Source organism: Pseudochaenichthys georgianus, unplaced genomic scaffold (assembly GCF_902827115.2).
Source record: "Pseudochaenichthys georgianus unplaced genomic scaffold, fPseGeo1.2 scaffold_645_arrow_ctg1, whole genome shotgun sequence".
In the NCBI taxonomy this organism is placed as follows: domain Eukaryota; kingdom Metazoa; phylum Chordata; class Actinopteri; order Perciformes; family Channichthyidae; genus Pseudochaenichthys; species Pseudochaenichthys georgianus.
Genome location: NW_027263201.1, coordinates 100,001 through 117,504, shown reverse-complemented (window position 1 = coordinate 117,504; position 17,504 = coordinate 100,001). Strand labels below are relative to the sequence as shown.

The 17,504-nt window shown below is 43.3% G+C and overlaps 2 protein-coding genes across 2 annotated transcripts in view; one reads left to right on the top strand and one right to left on the bottom strand.

Annotated features, from left to right (window-relative positions):
- Nucleotides 1-463: 463 nt before the first annotated feature.
- On the bottom strand, nt 464-10,853 carry fpgs (folylpolyglutamate synthase; the record flags this gene model as incomplete). Its single annotated transcript, XM_034079543.2, has 5 exons — nt 10,342-10,853; nt 3,694-3,822; nt 2,637-2,690; nt 1,229-1,293; nt 464-608 (listed from the first exon to the last, which is right to left on the bottom strand). Coding segments are annotated over exons 1-5 (552 nt in total), but the record flags the coding sequence as incomplete, so codon positions are not given.
- Nucleotides 10,854-12,079: 1,226 nt separating this feature from the next.
- LOC117443635 (exosome RNA helicase MTR4-like) overlaps nt 12,080-17,504 on the top strand; it is a 25,291-nt gene continuing 19,866 nt past the window's right edge. Inside the window, exons 1-4 of the mRNA XM_071202629.1 lie at nt 12,080-12,224; nt 14,055-14,192; nt 17,001-17,067; nt 17,141-17,203. Of these exons, the coding sequence (XP_071058730.1) occupies nt 12,124-12,224; nt 14,055-14,192; nt 17,001-17,067; nt 17,141-17,203 (369 nt within the window). The 5' untranslated portion in view covers nt 12,080-12,123. The remainder of the gene's footprint in view (nt 12,225-14,054; nt 14,193-17,000; nt 17,068-17,140; nt 17,204-17,504) is intronic.

Genomic DNA, 17,504 nt, shown 5'->3' with positions numbered 1-17,504 from the left:
TCCACTGGTTTCAACCAAGCACTACATTCGATGTTTTCCAACCAAATACGGTTGAACTTAAACTTCCCCATATTTATTTGTAAGTAGATTCAAAGACACCTAATTTCTGACTGCCGCTAGCTGAAGCTTGGTTGCTAGGTTACTAGCTGCTGCGTGTTCTCTGTTAAGGCGCCGGGGAAACAAAGTTAGTGATTACTGCTCCCATGTTGATTTAATTCAATCCAGATTGTTGGAGGGAACTGAAGGGCTCTTACCGGACTGGTTACTTTGCAGCCCGGACATTTCCCCCAAAACACATTTAGACGCGATCGCAGCACAGAAGTACCTTTCAAACCGCATCATTTTTAAGACCTTCTAAATCATATTTAAGACCTTCAATTCTGATTATCAAATATCAGACTTTTTAAGGCCCCACGAGAACCGTGATATGCTTTCAACTAGAATATAAACAGACATTTCACACCGAGAAGAGGCTGAGAGTCCTCTGACCTACCTTAGTTTCATCCAGCCGTCCGTACACCTGCCAGAAGTATTTAGTAAAAAGCTCTTTCCCAATGGGCTGTCCGTTGATCCGGATCCTCTCTCTCACTTGTACCAAATGTGGGGAACTAGAAGCAGAAGGAGAGAACACAGAGGACATACATGCTTTGTTTAGTTGCATCAAAAGTATTCATTATTATCAGTCCTGCTTTAATGCTTCAGCCGGCAGCGAAATAAAAGCACAAGACCAAAACCACTGAAGTTCAAAAGATACTTTATTTTAATATCCCTCAGTAACAACACATTGGAACATTTAATTAGCTGAATGACAAAAACACTTAATATATATAATATATATTTAATCGTATTCTCAGACCACGACTTATCAAGCGGCATGCTGGGACTCATCGTATAGTTAGCATTGCTCCGGAAGCAGGAACACGATGCTGATATCAAATAGTGTAATCGGGGTATCTGCACATGTTTGAAGTAGAAATGTAATGACTTTAAAGAGATGTTTAAGACCTCTAAAAGAAAAAAAGAAATACCAATATAAAAAAAATTATGAACTAGACAACAGTTTAAACCGTTACTGAGTTTTATTGCATTTGAATAACGGGGAATATTCCGTGCACATTCCCCAACAACAAAAACAATGGAAAGGCAGTAGACCAATAGACACCAATGCCGCCCCCCCCCCCGGAAAAAATAAATGTAAGACTTTTTAAGGTACTGTTTATTCATTCACCTGTAAAATCCTGTGCGGAAGCCGTAGCTCCTTAAAATCTGCTCCGTGAACGCACACGTTGACCCCTGCAAGACAAACACAAGCCGTGACGGGAAGGAAAGCATGTCTGCATATCACAACGTGAGCCTCGAGCACAGGTGTCAAACTCGAGGGCCAAATCAGGGCCGTGGGGGATTTAATTTCGGCCCGCAGGATAATTTCTAATTCCTATTAGATCTGGCCCGCCGGTATATTGCACGCACACCTTCCCTCCATCCTGAGGGTCTCCTCCAATCAGAGCCTGAGCCCAAACATTGATGACCTTGCACCCTGATGAGACGCCAAGTGTCTGAGCTAGCATCTCAGAGCAGGACACTGACTTCAATGGATGCTTCCTTCTGCACTTTCTCTCACGACAGCAGAGCATGTTTGGGTTTCTCTCTGAGGGAATAGTTTTGTTGAAGCTGTTGTTGGCCTGTGGGGAAATGTACTCATCAGAAGTGACTCTGGAGAAGCTGCAGATAGAGCCGTGAGAAATGAATGCAGCTGATTATTTAATGTTTTTATAGGCAATAGTTTAAGCTTTGTTAGTTCCAGGTTTAATATGTGCAATAAGTTCATTTCAATAAGTTCTGCTATAAACATTGAACCAGTCCGGCCCTCCACTAGCACCCATTTTTAATGTTGGCCCACTGTGTATTTGAGTTTGACACCCCTGCTCTAGATCAGTGTTTCTCAAACTTTTTCATACCAAGGACACTTAACCAATAAAAAAACACTAGCGGACCACCTAACTCCACAAATATAAAAAAACACATCGTTTTTCTAGAACAGATTACAAATCGCCTGAAAATGGTACAAACAAGTGGCAACATGTGTGGCGAAGGTGTTGCCCTGGGCTATATCATGCAATCGAAAGTGAAACTTAAGCTCGCTCCATTGCGGAGATATTCCCGCGAGAGTGCGGAAAACTTAAATATATTTATTTATTTCAAATGTGAAATGTTACCAATATACTCACGGACCACTAGGGGGCGCTCACAGACCACCAGTGGTCCGCGGACCACACTTTGAGAAGCACTGCTCTAGAGGAACAGTCTATGACTCAGCCGTTCTTTTTTCAACACGCAAGGCTTTCATTGTCGTACAGCAGCTGCAGGGTAGTCACATCACGGGCTCGTCCAGCAGTGCAAGTAAATACAATCCAATAGAATAGAAGCGGTGCCAGAAGAGTCGACACGCAGGTGATGAATACTGTGTGGGACGTCCGTGGGATAAGACCTGCTCTGTGGACATCTCAAAACATTCTCTTGCACTATTTATGTTAGTTTTATGTCCTTTATATATTCATGCTGCTCTGTGGGAGGAGCCTGTGACTTCAGTGTTGCCATAACTACACTGAAGCTAATGAGCTACTTCATTAGCTCACCTTGCCCTTTGTTCCCGTCACGTGAATGATGTTGAGATGGTCAAGCTCCTCCACCTTTGAGACACACACACACACACACACACACACACACACACACACACACACACACACACACACACACACACACACACACACACACACACACACACACACACACACACACACACACACACACACACACACACACACACACACACACACACACACACACACACACACACACACACACACACACACACACACACACACACACACACACACACACACACACACACACACACACACACACCTTCAGAAACAGATAGATAAAAATATAGCAGTATTTACATGTGCGTTGTGTGAGTGAGTCTGTCTGTGTGTGTGTGTGTCTCAGTATGTGTGTGTGTGTGTGTGTGTGTGTGTGTGTGTGTGTGTGAGATTGAGTTTGTGTGTGTATCTCAGTGTGTGTGTGTCTCAGTGTGTGTGTCTCTCAGTGTATGTGTCTCACTGTGTGTGTGTGTGCGTGTGTGTGTGTGTCTGTGTGTGTGTCTCACTGTGTGTGTGTGTGTGTGTGTGTGTCTCTCATTGTGTCTCCGTGTGTGTGTGTGTGTGTGTGTGTGTGTGTGTGTGTCTCAGTGTGTGTGTGTGTGTGTGTGTGTCTCTCTTAGTGTGTGTGTGTGTGTGTGTGTGTGTGTGTGTGTGTCTCAGTGTGTGTGTGTGTGTGTGTGTGTGTGTGTGTGTCTCAGTGTGTGTGTCTCAGTGTGTGTGTGTGAGATTGAGTGTGTGTGTGTCTCAGTGTGTGTGTGTCTCTCAGTGTATGTGTCTCACTGTGTGTGTGCGTGTGTGTGTCTGTGTCTCACTGTGTGTGTGTGTGTGTGTGTGTGTGTGTGTGTCTCTCATTGTGTCTCTGTGTGTGTGTGTGTGTGTCTCTCATTGTGTGTGTGTGTGTGTGTGTGTGTGTGTGTGTGTCTCAGTGTGTATGTGTGTGTGTGTGTCTCTCAGTGTGTGTGTGTGTGTATGTCTCAGTGTGTGTGTGTGTGTGTATGTCTCAGTGTGTGTGTGTGTGTGTGTGTCTCACGGCGAGCCCGGCCCTCTCCAGGAAGCCTCTCATGGCCTGCAGCTGGAGTTGAGGAAGACACCTCTCTCTGCGCACCTGCTCCAGAGCGCTGGCGTTGGTCTGCAGCGTGTTCAGCGTGCAGATGGCATCCTGCAACACAAAGTACCGCCATCAACACGGCACAGGACGCTCGGACGCGTGGAGGACTCTTCAGAGGAGCTGAGAAAAGCTTCATGGACAAAGTTTGTCTTTTGTTATATTTAATAAAGAAAGTCAATATAAAGCGAAATGGATCCGAGCAGCTTCATCCTCAGGAGAGAGGTTCTGCTGACGGTCTCTCCGTGTGTTCACGAGAGGAAACATCTATTTATTTAATTGTGAATTTTGATTGTCCATGTTTGTACTCGTATTTTTTTTTATATTTTGAGGTTTGGTTGAGCACTTGTACTTTTACTAGTCCTTTATTAGAGATGTGTCTCTTTGTTTTTAGTGTCAGGATGGATCCTTGTCTTTTTCAGAATCTACCTACGGGTACAAATAAATAACCTGAACCTGGTCCTGGTCCTCCATCCCGTCATCAAAGCCCCTCGTCCGGCCGAGAATTCCACACGTGTCCACCAATCCCACACGGTGTAAAGTCAAGCTGCTTTGAGCGGCCATTTTGGCTGCTGTGCCCTGGGTCCTTCTCTCTTAAGGTTAAATGGATTCCTTGCGTCCTTCACTTGAGTCGTTTCCCTGCGACTAGTCCCTCCCACCAGGGAAGCAAGGAAACCACGAGAAGCAGGGAAATTAGTTTTCAGAGCAATGGGACGTCCTTTCCTCCGGAGCGACGCCGCACAGCTGATCGCCTGACAGCAGCTCTGTCCCGTTGTTTCCACACACACCCCCGCCACACACATTTGTATCATCTGTTGCAGACCCAAATTCATTAAATAAAATAAGAACTCATTCTCAAAAAAGATAAACGCCATTCTTAAAATGTATAAACGAAAAAAGCGATCATGAAAATGTTTCCTATAAATGAATAAAATGATTTTTGACCGCGTTGTTGTTCAGATATATCTCATGTTTGTAACTAAATGAAACATTAATTGAAACAAAACACGGTATAAACTGAGGAGGGAGTCCCGTGAGGTTCATGTGTTTTCTTCACTCCGCTGGGAAACTGCTCTCATGTCAAGAAGCATCAGATCAGTGCATGCGCTGCATCGTCCAATCAGTGAGCGATACACAGCAAGGGGGCGGGGCGAGTGGCTGAGGATTTCATCGAAGGATGGTCTGGCGGTTCCTCGATCCTCGGTCCTCCGGCAGAAATAAGAGCCATGGGACGCTACTCAAGATGGCGCAGACAAATCAACTTCCGATGAGACCGAGGACCGAAGAAATGAAAAATAAGAGAAGTGGGAAGGGCCCCTGGTTACAGTCTCACAGGAGATACCGCTGGAAAGCTACTCTTCCAGCGATTCCGCAGATATCTGAATCATATTTCTACTCCGGGGCGCTGGTGGCGAAGTCGATAGGGACTCGGCTTGGCAACTGGAAGGTCATCAGTTCAAGTCCCGGAAAGACCAAGTGCTTCCGAGGTGTCCCTGAGCAAGGCACCGGTCCCCACACTGCTCCCCGGGCGCCGTTCAAAATGGCAGCCCACTGCTCCGAACACAGGATGGGTCGAATGCAGAGAAACAGTTTCCCCACGAGGGATTAATAAAGTATATCAAAATCAATCCTTATAATCGATATATGATTAATTACGTAGAATTATGCGCGTCCACCGACTCCAGAGGGTTATCGGTCTTTGCCCTGAGAGGTAAACCCTGAACACATGTCCGTTAAACACGGACTAAAACACAAAGAAAGAAAAGGCAACATGTTTTAAATGATTATATGATTGACACGACAGCGCACTTACCGTTTAATGACTTATTGCTACGATACGATAACGTATTGTCTGAAATTTGACATCAAATAAATTGATTTCTACGATTTCAATCCTGTTCAATGACACTGCTATATTTATTTGACTAAATATTTGTTATGTTATTATACTTTTCTTCACGTAGTTTTCAATCGCCAAATCACCAAGTCAAACCCCTCGTTCGTCTACCTGGTGATAAACCCGTGTCTGATTCTGAAGAAAAACATGCTGAGACTCGAACGTACATCTCATCTGGGATTCAGCTCCGTATTTAACGTGAGGATTGACCGGGGCGATAGTCGTGGGACCTTGTATCTCCGAACATATTCACCGTTCAGGACATGCTTGGAGTCAGAGAGGATGTTAATATGTGGTTTCTCGCAGGGTTGATCTACAACCTTTGAGCAGATCTTATGCTGCTGGAGAAGTTTTGACTTAAAGGTCACCTGTCGTGCTATCTGTAGGCAACAGCACAGCTCTCAGATATATACAAATATATAAAAAACATGTCTATGAAGTGTTTTGCTCAAAATACCAAACGGATCATTCTAGCCACGCCTCATATCCCTCTGTTCCACTTCCTGTTTCTAAAGTGCTGATTCGGGGATAAAGCTTTAAAGAGGAGGGTCTGAGCTCACGCGGGACCCGGCAGCTACCGTCTAAACTAAATGCTGCCGTGATGAAACTCCATATCATGGATTATCAAGGCTCTGAAACAGTCTGGAGCTCAAAGGCTTTCTCTCTCCCGGTTACACCACAAGGTGAGTTCCTTTCTACTTCCTGCTTCTTCACACACATGCTCTCCAGCACAGGTTAGCTCTGAGTGTTAGCATGCTAATGTAAACACCGACCATATTACGTCCAGAACAGTCGGGCATTGTTTCTAGGGATGGGTATCGTCTGAAATGTATCGATTCCGGTTCTTATCGATTCACCGTTTCGATTCCAAAATTGTAAAAGAGGTCAAACGCTTAGATAACAAAAATATCTTTATTCTTTTAAGCTTTAACTGACATTTTTACAAATAAAAAAATATACATGTAATACAAATGTATTGCACAATAGCTGTGCTTTACTTTAACTATATGCCTGTGGCGAGCTATTAGCAGGCTTTACACTGAGCCTCGTCTTTCTCTTTCTTAGTGGAGTGGCGCCTCACTTCAGAGCGTTTACCGCGACCCATCTCTGGTGTTATGAAGTGACTGAGCTCGTGAACTGCCTACGGGGGGGCGGGGGGGGCCTCGCTGCGGGGCAACTGTGGACCTCTGTCAGCGCAACTTACACGATGCCGTTATTAAGGGCGCTGCCGGCCGTCAGCGTACCAGGCCGGTCGTCAACGGGCCGCTGACGACCGGCCGCTCTGTGATTCTCCAGAACACACAGATGGCCAGTCCGCCCTGTCTTCCACCGGGTCGCCGCGGCGCAGACGGACCCGCTGGAATACAGGGTCTACCGCGTTTAGGAACCGTTAAGCAGAACCGAAATTGTGCATTTTGTGTGGGTACCCGAGTTTCGGTTCCCAACCCTAATTGTTTCTGATAGCAACGTTTCTGATTGGGCCGTGGGTCCACATTTCAGATGTTACGTCATATCGGACGCAAATCTGGATCAGCTCCGTTGCTCCCCGTTTTTAGAGATTTGGGTACGGAGGAAAAGAGAGAGGGGTTTATTTCCTGACGCTGCGGGAGTTCCCCGACACACCGGGGACACGTGTTGATGTAGAGAAGACATCAAAGTAGGGGTGGGCGATATTGAAAAATATGTTATCACGATATTTCCAGGCAGTATCACGATAGACGATATATATCACGATATTTTTTCATGTCGGTTATTATGGTTATTTTTCAAGTTACTTAACAGAACAAGCACCTACAAGGTGACAGAAACTAAAGCAAAAAGGAGTAACAGACCAACATAGCATTTCAAGCTAGTTTTATTTCAGAAATGAAACCCTGAATGAACAAGTGAGCAGTGAACATCAATAAACATGAAAAGGAGGGTAAAACATAACTAAGTAAAACATCAATGAGGAAAAGTCAGTGCCAAACAATTAAAATGTAAACTTTAGAGTAGACTTGAAGTGTAATAAAAGACTTTAGCATAACTGAAGGGAAAAACATAAAACGCCACAGCGTCAGTTATGTCTTTCCACCTAGTCTTTCCATCAGGAGCCCCTTGATGAAATGCCTGCCCTATGGTCGCTCGCTGCAAAGAAAGGGGGCGGGGACTTTGGGAGCGTGTCAAACAACTCGGACTGAACGCAAGCAGAGGTGCGCTGACATTGTGAAATCGATCTGGCTTGATATATGGTGAAATTAAAATCAGTAGGTAAGGCTGGGGGAGCGGGAGGGGAAGAGGCTCTCCGTCCGCTGTCATAGCCCCCTGCGCCGCGCACGGAGAGCCGCTTCCCCTCCCGCTATTTTTTTTTTTTCAAATTTTTTTTTTTTTTTTTTTATCACGATAGGACGATATCTCTGAAAAAGCATATCGTGGAGACCTAATATCGTCACGACGATATATATCGTCATATCGCCCACCCCTACATCAAAGTGCATTTTGCATGATAGGTCCCCTTTGAAGCTGTACAAAAACACGTGTACTTGTTGCAGTACAATCCCAGATGTACGAAACAAAAGAAGTCGACTCGCCTTGAAAGACCTAAAGCAAAGATATTCAATTGGGTCTTTCCAGGACAGCAGAAAAACACCCTGTTCGTTCTCGTGTTCAAGAAGAGCGACATGTCTAGGAGTCAGGGTCTCGTGACTGACGGTTTGCCCTCATCACTAACGCTCAGGCCTTTCATCAGTCGGAGAGATCAACACAGATCAACATCACAAGGTTAAAGCATCGACTCAAAGCTGGACCCGGAGACGAAATACCTCGATCAACAGAACATTAATCATTTCTAGCATTCACTATTTCACAACTGCTGTGCACGAAGGAGTTTAGGAAGGAAGCATATCCTGCTGCACCAAATACTCAAACGCATTTATATTTAATACCCCTCCTATGTTATTGTAATAAAGAACCGTTTACACGTTGTTTAACCAAAGAGCTTGAGGGCAGGCAGAACGACACATTGGTTGCTTTACAACGAGAGAAATATCCAAGAACAACAATGAAGTTCAAGCAGGAAGGAGAGACAGATTCAAACCGCTTTAATAAGAACAACGCTGAAACTTTTACTTTACTTGAGTATTTTCACTTTCTGCTCCTGTGTACTTTTACTTCACTCCATGTATTTATACCTTCAGTTACTTCACAGATCTGGATGAATGATGTGAAATCTAACCAAGTGTTGAATCAGACTTTAGTTCCACCTGGAGTAAATCCACCAGCTACCCTGCAGCCTACAAAGTACTTCAGACTAGCTGCACCTCCACCAGCTACCCTGCAGTCTACAAAGTACTTCAGACTAGCTGCACCTCCACCAGCTACCCTGCAGTCTACAAAGTACTTCAGACTAGCTGCACCTCCACCAGCTACCCTGCAGTCTACAAAGTACTTCAGACTAGCTGCACCTCCACCAGCTACCCTGCAGTCTACAAAGTACTTCAGACTAGCTGCACCTTCACCAGCTACCCTGCAGCCTACAAAGTACTTCAGACTAGCTGCACCTCCACCAGCTACCCTGCAGTCTACAAAGTACTTCAGACTAGCTGCACCTCCACCAGCTACCCTGCAGTCTACAAAGTACTTCAGACTAGCTGCACCTTCACCAGCTACCCTGCAGTCTACAAAGTACTTCAGACTAGCTGCACCTCCACCAGCTACCCTGCAGTCTACAAAGTACTTCAGACTAGCTGCACCTTCACCAGCTTTGAGAACACTTTCATGATCAATCTTTATAAAACACATCATATATATTATTCTGAAATGGACCAATCAAACAATGACTACTTTTACTGTCTTTCACTATATTTTGATGAGAATACTTTCTACTTTCACTTGAGGAACATTTTGAATGCAGGACTTTTACTGTGACAGAGTATTCCTACACTCTGGTACTTCTACTTGTACTCAAGAACAAGATCTGAGTACTTCTACTTTTACTCAAGTACAAGATCTGAGTACTTTTACTCAAGTACAAGACCCGAGTACTTCTACTTTTACTCAAGATCTGAGTACTTCTACTTTTACTCAACTACAAGACCTGAGTACTTTTACTCAAGTACAAGATCTGAGTACTTCTACTTTTACTCAAGTACAAGATCTGAGTACTTCTACTTGTACTCAAGTACAATATCTGAGTACTTCTACTTTTACTCAAGTACAAGATCTGAGTACTTTTACTCAAGTACAAGATCTGAGTACTTCTATTTTCACTCAAGTACAAGATCTGAATACTTCTACTTTTACTCAAGAACAAGATCTGAGTACTTCTACTTTTACTCAAGAACAAGATGTGAGTACTTCTACCACCTCTGATGTTTACTATGTGAACCCAGTGTTTTCAGCGGGTTACGGCACCTGTCGTTATCTCTGCGGGATGATCGTTGCCTCGGTAGAAGTTGTACAGTAACAGAACCGGTTAGTCCCAGCTCTCACACAGCTGCTCTGTTAGCTTCTACTCCCCCGGCTCTACAATCCAGAGCTAACTGTTATTATTATGTTCTCCCACTTGTTCATGTCAGCCATGTTTTTGATCCATCCCATAACTGTCCCAGAGTGTCAGAGTTGACGTTACAACTTGTCAACTAGCGTCTGTGGCTAGCTGGCATGCTAACAGACAGGTAGCAGAGAGGGTAACACACCTGGTACTCCATGCCGGGGATGTGAGGAGCCGTCTTGGTGCTGAAGTCCCTGAATCTGACAGAAAGGCCCGCGGAAAAACAGCACGGCCAATCCCTCTTTGAGAGCCGCGCGGCAAACACGGAGCCCCGCCGCCACGCGCTCCACATGCACACCATCATGGGCGAGCTGTCACAGGAAGCCAAGACCAAATATGGGAGGTCCCATTCACATGAGCAGTGACATCACACCTAGGTTGCGTTCCAATAGTCCATTTAGCTTAGGAACCTTCCTAACGGAGTGAAATGACCCGGAAGTCCCTCAGTGGCAGCCATGATAAGTGCTGTTCCAATTCTCCAAATGAAAGGAAAGGAGGTTTCAAACTTCCTTTATAACCTCCTTTAGCTTAGGAACCACTGGACCTCCCTTACCGAAAGGAGAGGAGAAAATGCTTTCCCACAATGCCTTGCAGCCGCAGCATTTGCCGTCACACAACAGTCAACAAACGATTATGACGGAGAAATGATATCATGAAAGTTACGGTGCTTATTAAGCTTTTTAAAACGTATGTGGTAACTTGCCAAAGTGCTTTGTTTTGAACGTTCATCAGTATTATAATCAAAAAGAGAAATATGAACGTTAGTTTTTACTGAAATTATCAAATAAAGTCAACATTTCACAGTCTTTACTGAGCTGTGTGGGGTTTGTTCAACTTTTAAAAGATGTTTGAATGGTGATATACACAGTGATAGATGTTAAGGACTAACGTTTATAATAAATACATTTGTATTTATTTTAAGATATTTTCATCAATCATACGTATTGGGATCATTTGTATTAATGTGGACCGGAGGGAGAGGGTGATGAGCGTAAGTTTCACTTTTCTTTTTTATTTGAAATCCAACTTTGGTCCTGAAGAATCTGTTTCTCTGTTGTCCACGTTCATAAAGCAAAGCAGCAGCATCAGAGCACGGAGCAGAGTCTCTAGATGAGTTTACAGTAGTCCCTCGTTCTTATTGAACATCCATGTTGTAGTCCGCTGTATAGAAAACTGTAGTTTCCATGGTTTCCCCACAGCAGCAGACGCACATTCATGACGTCCGCTGGCGCATCATAAACACGTCGGATAGTGAAAGTGCAGTCTCTTCTCCTAAGTCCTTTTGAATTCTCCTATCCACTATCCCTTAACCCCGTGACGTTTCACTCAGAGGTCAAGGAATAGGAGATAGGGTTAGAATTTAAGAGCTGATTTTTGGATTATCGGAACGCAACCCTACTCTCCTTGGGTTGAGGCGGTTGGCATCAAGACGTTGCATCACCGCCCCCTACTGGATACATGCTGAACTGACAGAAAATAAAAACAGAAAAGAAAGCGAGGCTAATTTAACTTAAATTGGGTTGAAAAGCTGCAGTGTTGTCAAGCATTTAAAGAATAACTCAAAACACATGGTTTACTTTCTTCTTGTAAATTACATATTTAAAGGAATTTTCAATATCAAGTTTAAATGTGTCTTTCTTTGTCTAGCTTATCTAAAACATGTTATACATAGTATTATTTGTGGTTCATGTCCTTCCTAATGACGCAATGTATATATACTTGCTGCCCTTTATTGTTTTTATATTTATTTTATTACTTTTATACCTTTTTTCCACCTTTAAAGTTGCCTGAACTGACTGTTTCTGCACTGCTGTAGTACCACCGTTTGGCCACTACGGACGTTTACATCGACTTCCGGCGCACTTCCCGGATTTGGAGAGCAAACCCTCGTGTTGTATTGTGGGAAGAAGTTCTGCCCCTAACAATCATGGCGGACGCTTTTGGAGACGGTTTGTTCAGCGTGTTTGACGATGAACAACAAACTACCACAAGCAAAAAGATACCCGCTTCTCTGACTGCAGAAATCGGGTAAAGGCTGGTTTTTTGTTGCATATTTAACGTTTGAAATCCGGAGGTTAGATTGTATAGAGAAACCTGAACGTAGCAATAACTATGCTAACCGGCTAATGTTGCTAATTGCAAATGAAAACTGAAATTAAACACGTGTTATGGGTTTTCTGACATTGTATTTGCTTTGTTAGTGGTTTGTTATGTGTAACATTAACGCTATATGTGCGCAATTTAAGAAGTTAATCGTCACAAGAGTCTAGCTAGCTCAACTGCTTCATGGCTTATTTTTTGCCTCTCATCTTTACTGAACAATTATTCTAATACATCAGAAAAAGGCACTTAAACATCAGTTTTCATTACATTCATTCAAAGGTGATGGCATTATGAACAGAAACATCTTTGCACAATTTAATTATTTGCTTTGTATACTTTTAATGTCGTTAAGAAAAGCAATACATACTGGAGAAATGTTGAGCCATATTTGTGTATGACATATTTATGCTCAAATCTACAACTGTAATGTTTATATAATCCAATGTGCAGAGGTGGGAGAAGTACTCAGATCTTGTACTTAGTAAAAGTAGAAGTACTCAGATCTTGTTCTTGAGTAAACGTAGAAGTACTCAGGTCTTGTACTTGAGTAAAAGTAGAAGTACTCAGATCTTGTACTTAGTAAAAGTAGAAGTACTCAGATCTTGTACTTGAGTAAAAGTAGAAGTACTCAGATCTTGAGTAAAAGTAGAAGTACTCAGATCTTGTTCTTGAGTAAACGTAGAAGTACTCAGGTCTTGTACTTGAGTAAAAGTAGAAGTACTCAGATCTTGTACTTAGTAAAAGTAGAAGTACTCAGGTCTTGTACTTGAGTAAAAGTAGAAGTACTCAGATCTTGTACTTAGTAAAAGTAGAAGTACTCAGGTCTTGTACTTGAGTAAAAGTAGAAGTACTCAGATCTTGTACTTGAGTAAAAGTAGAAGTATTCAGATCTTGTACTTGAGTAAAGTAGAAGTACCAGAGTGTAGGAATACTCTGTCACAGTAAAAGTCCTGCATTCAAAATGTTCCTCAAGTGAAAGTAGAAAAGTATTCTCATCTAAATATAGTGAAAGACAGTAAAAGTAGTCGTTGTGCAGATTGGTCCATTTCAGAATAATATATATGATATGTTTTATAAAGATTGATCATGAAAGTGTCCTCAAAGCTGGTGAAGGTGCAGCTAGTCTGAAGTGCTTTGTAGACTGCAGGGTAGCTGGTGAAGGTGCAGCTAGTCTGAAGTACTTTGTAGACTGCAGGGTAGCTGGTGAAGGTGCAGCTAGTCTGAAGTACTTTGTAGACTGCAGGGTAGCTGGTGAAGGTGCAGCTAGTCTGAAGTACTTTGTAGACTGCAGGGTAGCTGGTGAAGGTGCAGCTAGTCTGAAGTACTTTGTAGACTGCAGGGTAGCTGGTGGATTTACTCCAGGTGGAACTAAAGTCTGATTTAACACTTGGTTATATTTCACATCATTCATCCACATCTGTGAAGTAACTAAAGGTATTAAATACATGCAGTGGAGTAGAAGTACACGGTAGCATAAATACTCAAGTACAAGTACTTCAAAATTGTACTTGAGTAAATGTACTTGGTTACTTTACACCAATGTTTTCCTGTAGTATATTTCTATATATGTCTGTTGCTTACTCAAGTTGTGTATCGCAGAGTATTCAGTATTTTCTTTATATTGTGTATTATTTTTAGATACTCTAGTGATATATGTATTTTTCTAATGTGAATATGTCTGCATTTCCGTCTGTGTTGTGTTCAAGTGCACGTCAGCTAACAGCAGTACGTGTGTTTGTTTTTTCTCTTCAACAGGAAAGTTATTACTAAAAATGGCGCCGATAAAGATGCGGCTTCTCCTGCCGTCAAGAGGGAGGCCGACAGCGACGGAGGAGAGGAGGTGCTGTTCGGGAAGAAAGCTCGACACGAGGCCATCTGTGCGAACGACCTGAAGTGAGCTAAATGCAGCTTCACGCCTTGTTTCTGTAAATCAGGGGTGTCCAAACTACGGCCCGGGGGCCAGATGCGGCTCGCGGACCATTTTGAATCGGCCCTCGGCGAATAAAAAAAGTATAACGGAATATGGCTCACAAATGAAACTTGTGCTTGTCTTATATTGTACTTCTTAAATATATGTAAATATATAATACACAGTATTCATGTGCTAATAAGGCCACTGAAAATTTTCGAACATATCTTAGGCTGGAGCCACACGAGGACGATAGCGCAAACGGACCGAAATCTAAATCAAAAAAGTTTTCCGTCCCCACCAGAAATGCGTCCGTTCACACGAGACCGCTCGAAAGCGCTGGAGACGCTGTAGTACATATGCCGGGCCTGTAAGTGGCGCTGTAGTCCCGCCGCCACAACCGCAGCGAAGAAGACTTCCCGCGCATGGTTGCCATGGTTGCCCTTCTGTTTATTCTCCGCTGTGGCTCTTTTTCTCCCTCCCCGAGGCGAGCGTGTGCTCCTTCTGTAATTCTCTCCGGTAGTCCACCAGCAGATGACGAACACCCACCTCTCCGCCTTAGATTTGTTTTCACCGGTCAACATGTCCGTTAAAGTTTTAATCTTCCGGACAAAATTAGAAAACTGCCGGTCAGAGGTCTTCTTTGTTATTTATTGAGCTTTAAAACAAGTTGATAACGACTCTATATAATCAAAAGAATAAAAACCGGAGCCTCTCTTTTCCTCCCCCTCTCCTGACCGCCCAGCAGCTGATCTCTGAGCGGGAGAGGCGGGGCTATTGCTTCAACTATCAGGACATGATCGTATAGGGCGTACACACGGTGCCGTTTGCCCCCCAGAGCGTTTCGTCCGCAGATCTACCCGCCTTGGGACCCGTTATCGTTTTATGCGTTTCCATGTCGGCCTCGTGCGGACGAACCGTCTATATGAAAAAAGTTTGGACACCCCTGATCTAAAGCATTACTACTACTTATCTCAGAGGAAAATACTGTACGTCTTCACCCTCTGAGATGTATATTCATTCATTATTATGCATTATATCCGTATTCTGTATATTTGATTTAGATACTCCTCCGAAGAAAGGTATTTTTTACTTAATACTTTTGTAATTCCCGAAGATTGACAGTCAAAATAAAGTATCTGTTTTACAATAACACACTAAAAAAAGGCCTTTCTAAATCTACTCAGATCTTGTACTTGAGTAAAAGTAGAAGTACTCAGATCTTGTACTTGAGTAAAAGTAGAAGTACTCAGATCTTGTACTTGAGTAAAAGTAGAAGTACTCAGATCTTGTACTTGAGTAAAAGTAGAAGTACTCAGATCTTGTACTTGAGTAAAAGTAGAAGTACTCTGATCTTGTACTTGAGTAAAAGTAGAAGTACTCAGATCTTGTACTTGAGTAAAAGTAGAAGTACTCAGATCTTGTACTTGAGTAAAAGTAGAAGTACTCAGATCTTGTACTTGAGTAAAAGTAGAAGTACTCAGGTCTTGTACTTGAGTAAAAGTAGAAGTACTCTGATCTTGTACTTGAGTAAAAGTAGAAGTACTCAGATCTTGTACTTGAGTAAAAGTAGAAGTACTCAGACAGTGAAAGTAGTCGTTGTGCAGATTGGTCCATTTCAGAATAATATATATGATATGTTTTATAATGATTGATCATGAAAGTGTTCTCAAAGCTGGTGAAGGTGCAGCTAGTCTGAAGTACTTTGTAGACTGCAGGGTAGCTGGTGAAGGTGCAGCTAGTCTGAAGTACTTTGTAGACTGCAGGGTAGCTGGTGGAGGTGCAGCTAGTCTGAAGTACTTTGTAGACTGCAGGGTAGCTGGTGGAGGAGCAGCTAGTCTGAAGTACTTTGTAGACTGCAGGGTAGCTGGTGAAGGTGCAGCTAGTCTGAAGTACTTTGTAGACTGCAGGGTAGCTGGTGGAGGTGCAGCTAGTCTGAAGTACTTTGTAGACTGCAGGGTAGCTGGTGAAGGTGCAGCTAGTCTGAAGTACTTTGCAGACTGCAGGGTAGCTGGTGAAGGTGCAGCTAGTCTGAAGTACTTTGTAGACTGCAGGGTAGCTGGTGGAGGTGCAGCTAGTCTGAAGTACTTTGTAGACTGCAGGGTAGCTGGTGAAGGTGCAGCTAGTCTGAAGTACTTTGTAGACTGCAGGGTAGCTGGTGGAGGTGCAGCTAGTCTGAAGTACTTTGTAGACTGCAGGGTAGCTGGTGAAGGTGCAGCTAGTCTGAAGTACTTTGTAGACTGCAGGGTAGCTGGTGAAGGTGCAGCTAGTCTGAAGTACTTTGTAGACTGCAGGGTAGCTGGTGAAGGTGCAGCTAGTCTGAAGTACTTTGTAGACTGCAGGGTAGCTGGTGAAGGTGCAGCTAGTCTGAAGTACTTTGTAGACTGCAGGGTAGCTGGTGAAGGTGCAGCTAGTCTGAAGTACTTTGTAGACTGCAGGGTAGCTGGTGGAGGTGCAGCTAGTCTGAAGTACTTTGTAGACTGCAGGGTAGCTGGTGGAGGTGCAGCTAGTCTGAAGTACTTTGTAGACTGCAGGGTAGCTAAAAACAATTGTGTTTTGGCTAGGGATGCCGAGAGTGAATATCGGCCGATATCGATCAGTGGCCGATCGATCGGAGCGTCCCCAATTTTTGCTCAAGCTAACATTTGAATGTCCTGCACTACTTCAAATAATAGAGGCTAATACAACAGCTCTGCAATAAACAATTCCCCATAAATATCTTTGTTAAAAACTGGTGTTCTGTGTTTTTGAAATGCTGCAGAATATGTTTTAAAGTTGTTTCTTTCCTTCAGTCTTGCAGAGTTCATGCCCCAAGTGAAGGTGGAGCAGGTGGAGACCGTGGAGGGATGCTGTCACGAGGTAAAGGAAACTAAGCAGATTAACACAGAAAGTTGTCTGATTTATATTTATTGATGTATTCTGCGTTTCTCAGGTCGCACTGCAAGCCAACGAGGAATACAAACCGCTGAAGCCGCGAGTGGGGAAAGCAGCCAAGGTATGATGTACATTCAAATGCATCGAATACTTTTTAAGTATCTTCATTAATAACTTTAAGCATGTCTGTCGTGGCTTCCTTCCTTCCACTCGACGCCTTAAACGGACATTTCTTAACTCGTTTCCTTTCCTTTAAATGACTTGCAGTTGAAGAGTTGCTTGGCCTCCGATGGTTTGGATGATATTATGCGATGTGTTTGCTCAAAATAAAATAAAACTTTTACACATGCAACAAAGAAAAGAGGCATTTACAATAGTCAAAACATGATATATCAAACAACTTAAGGCAAGGCAAGTTTATT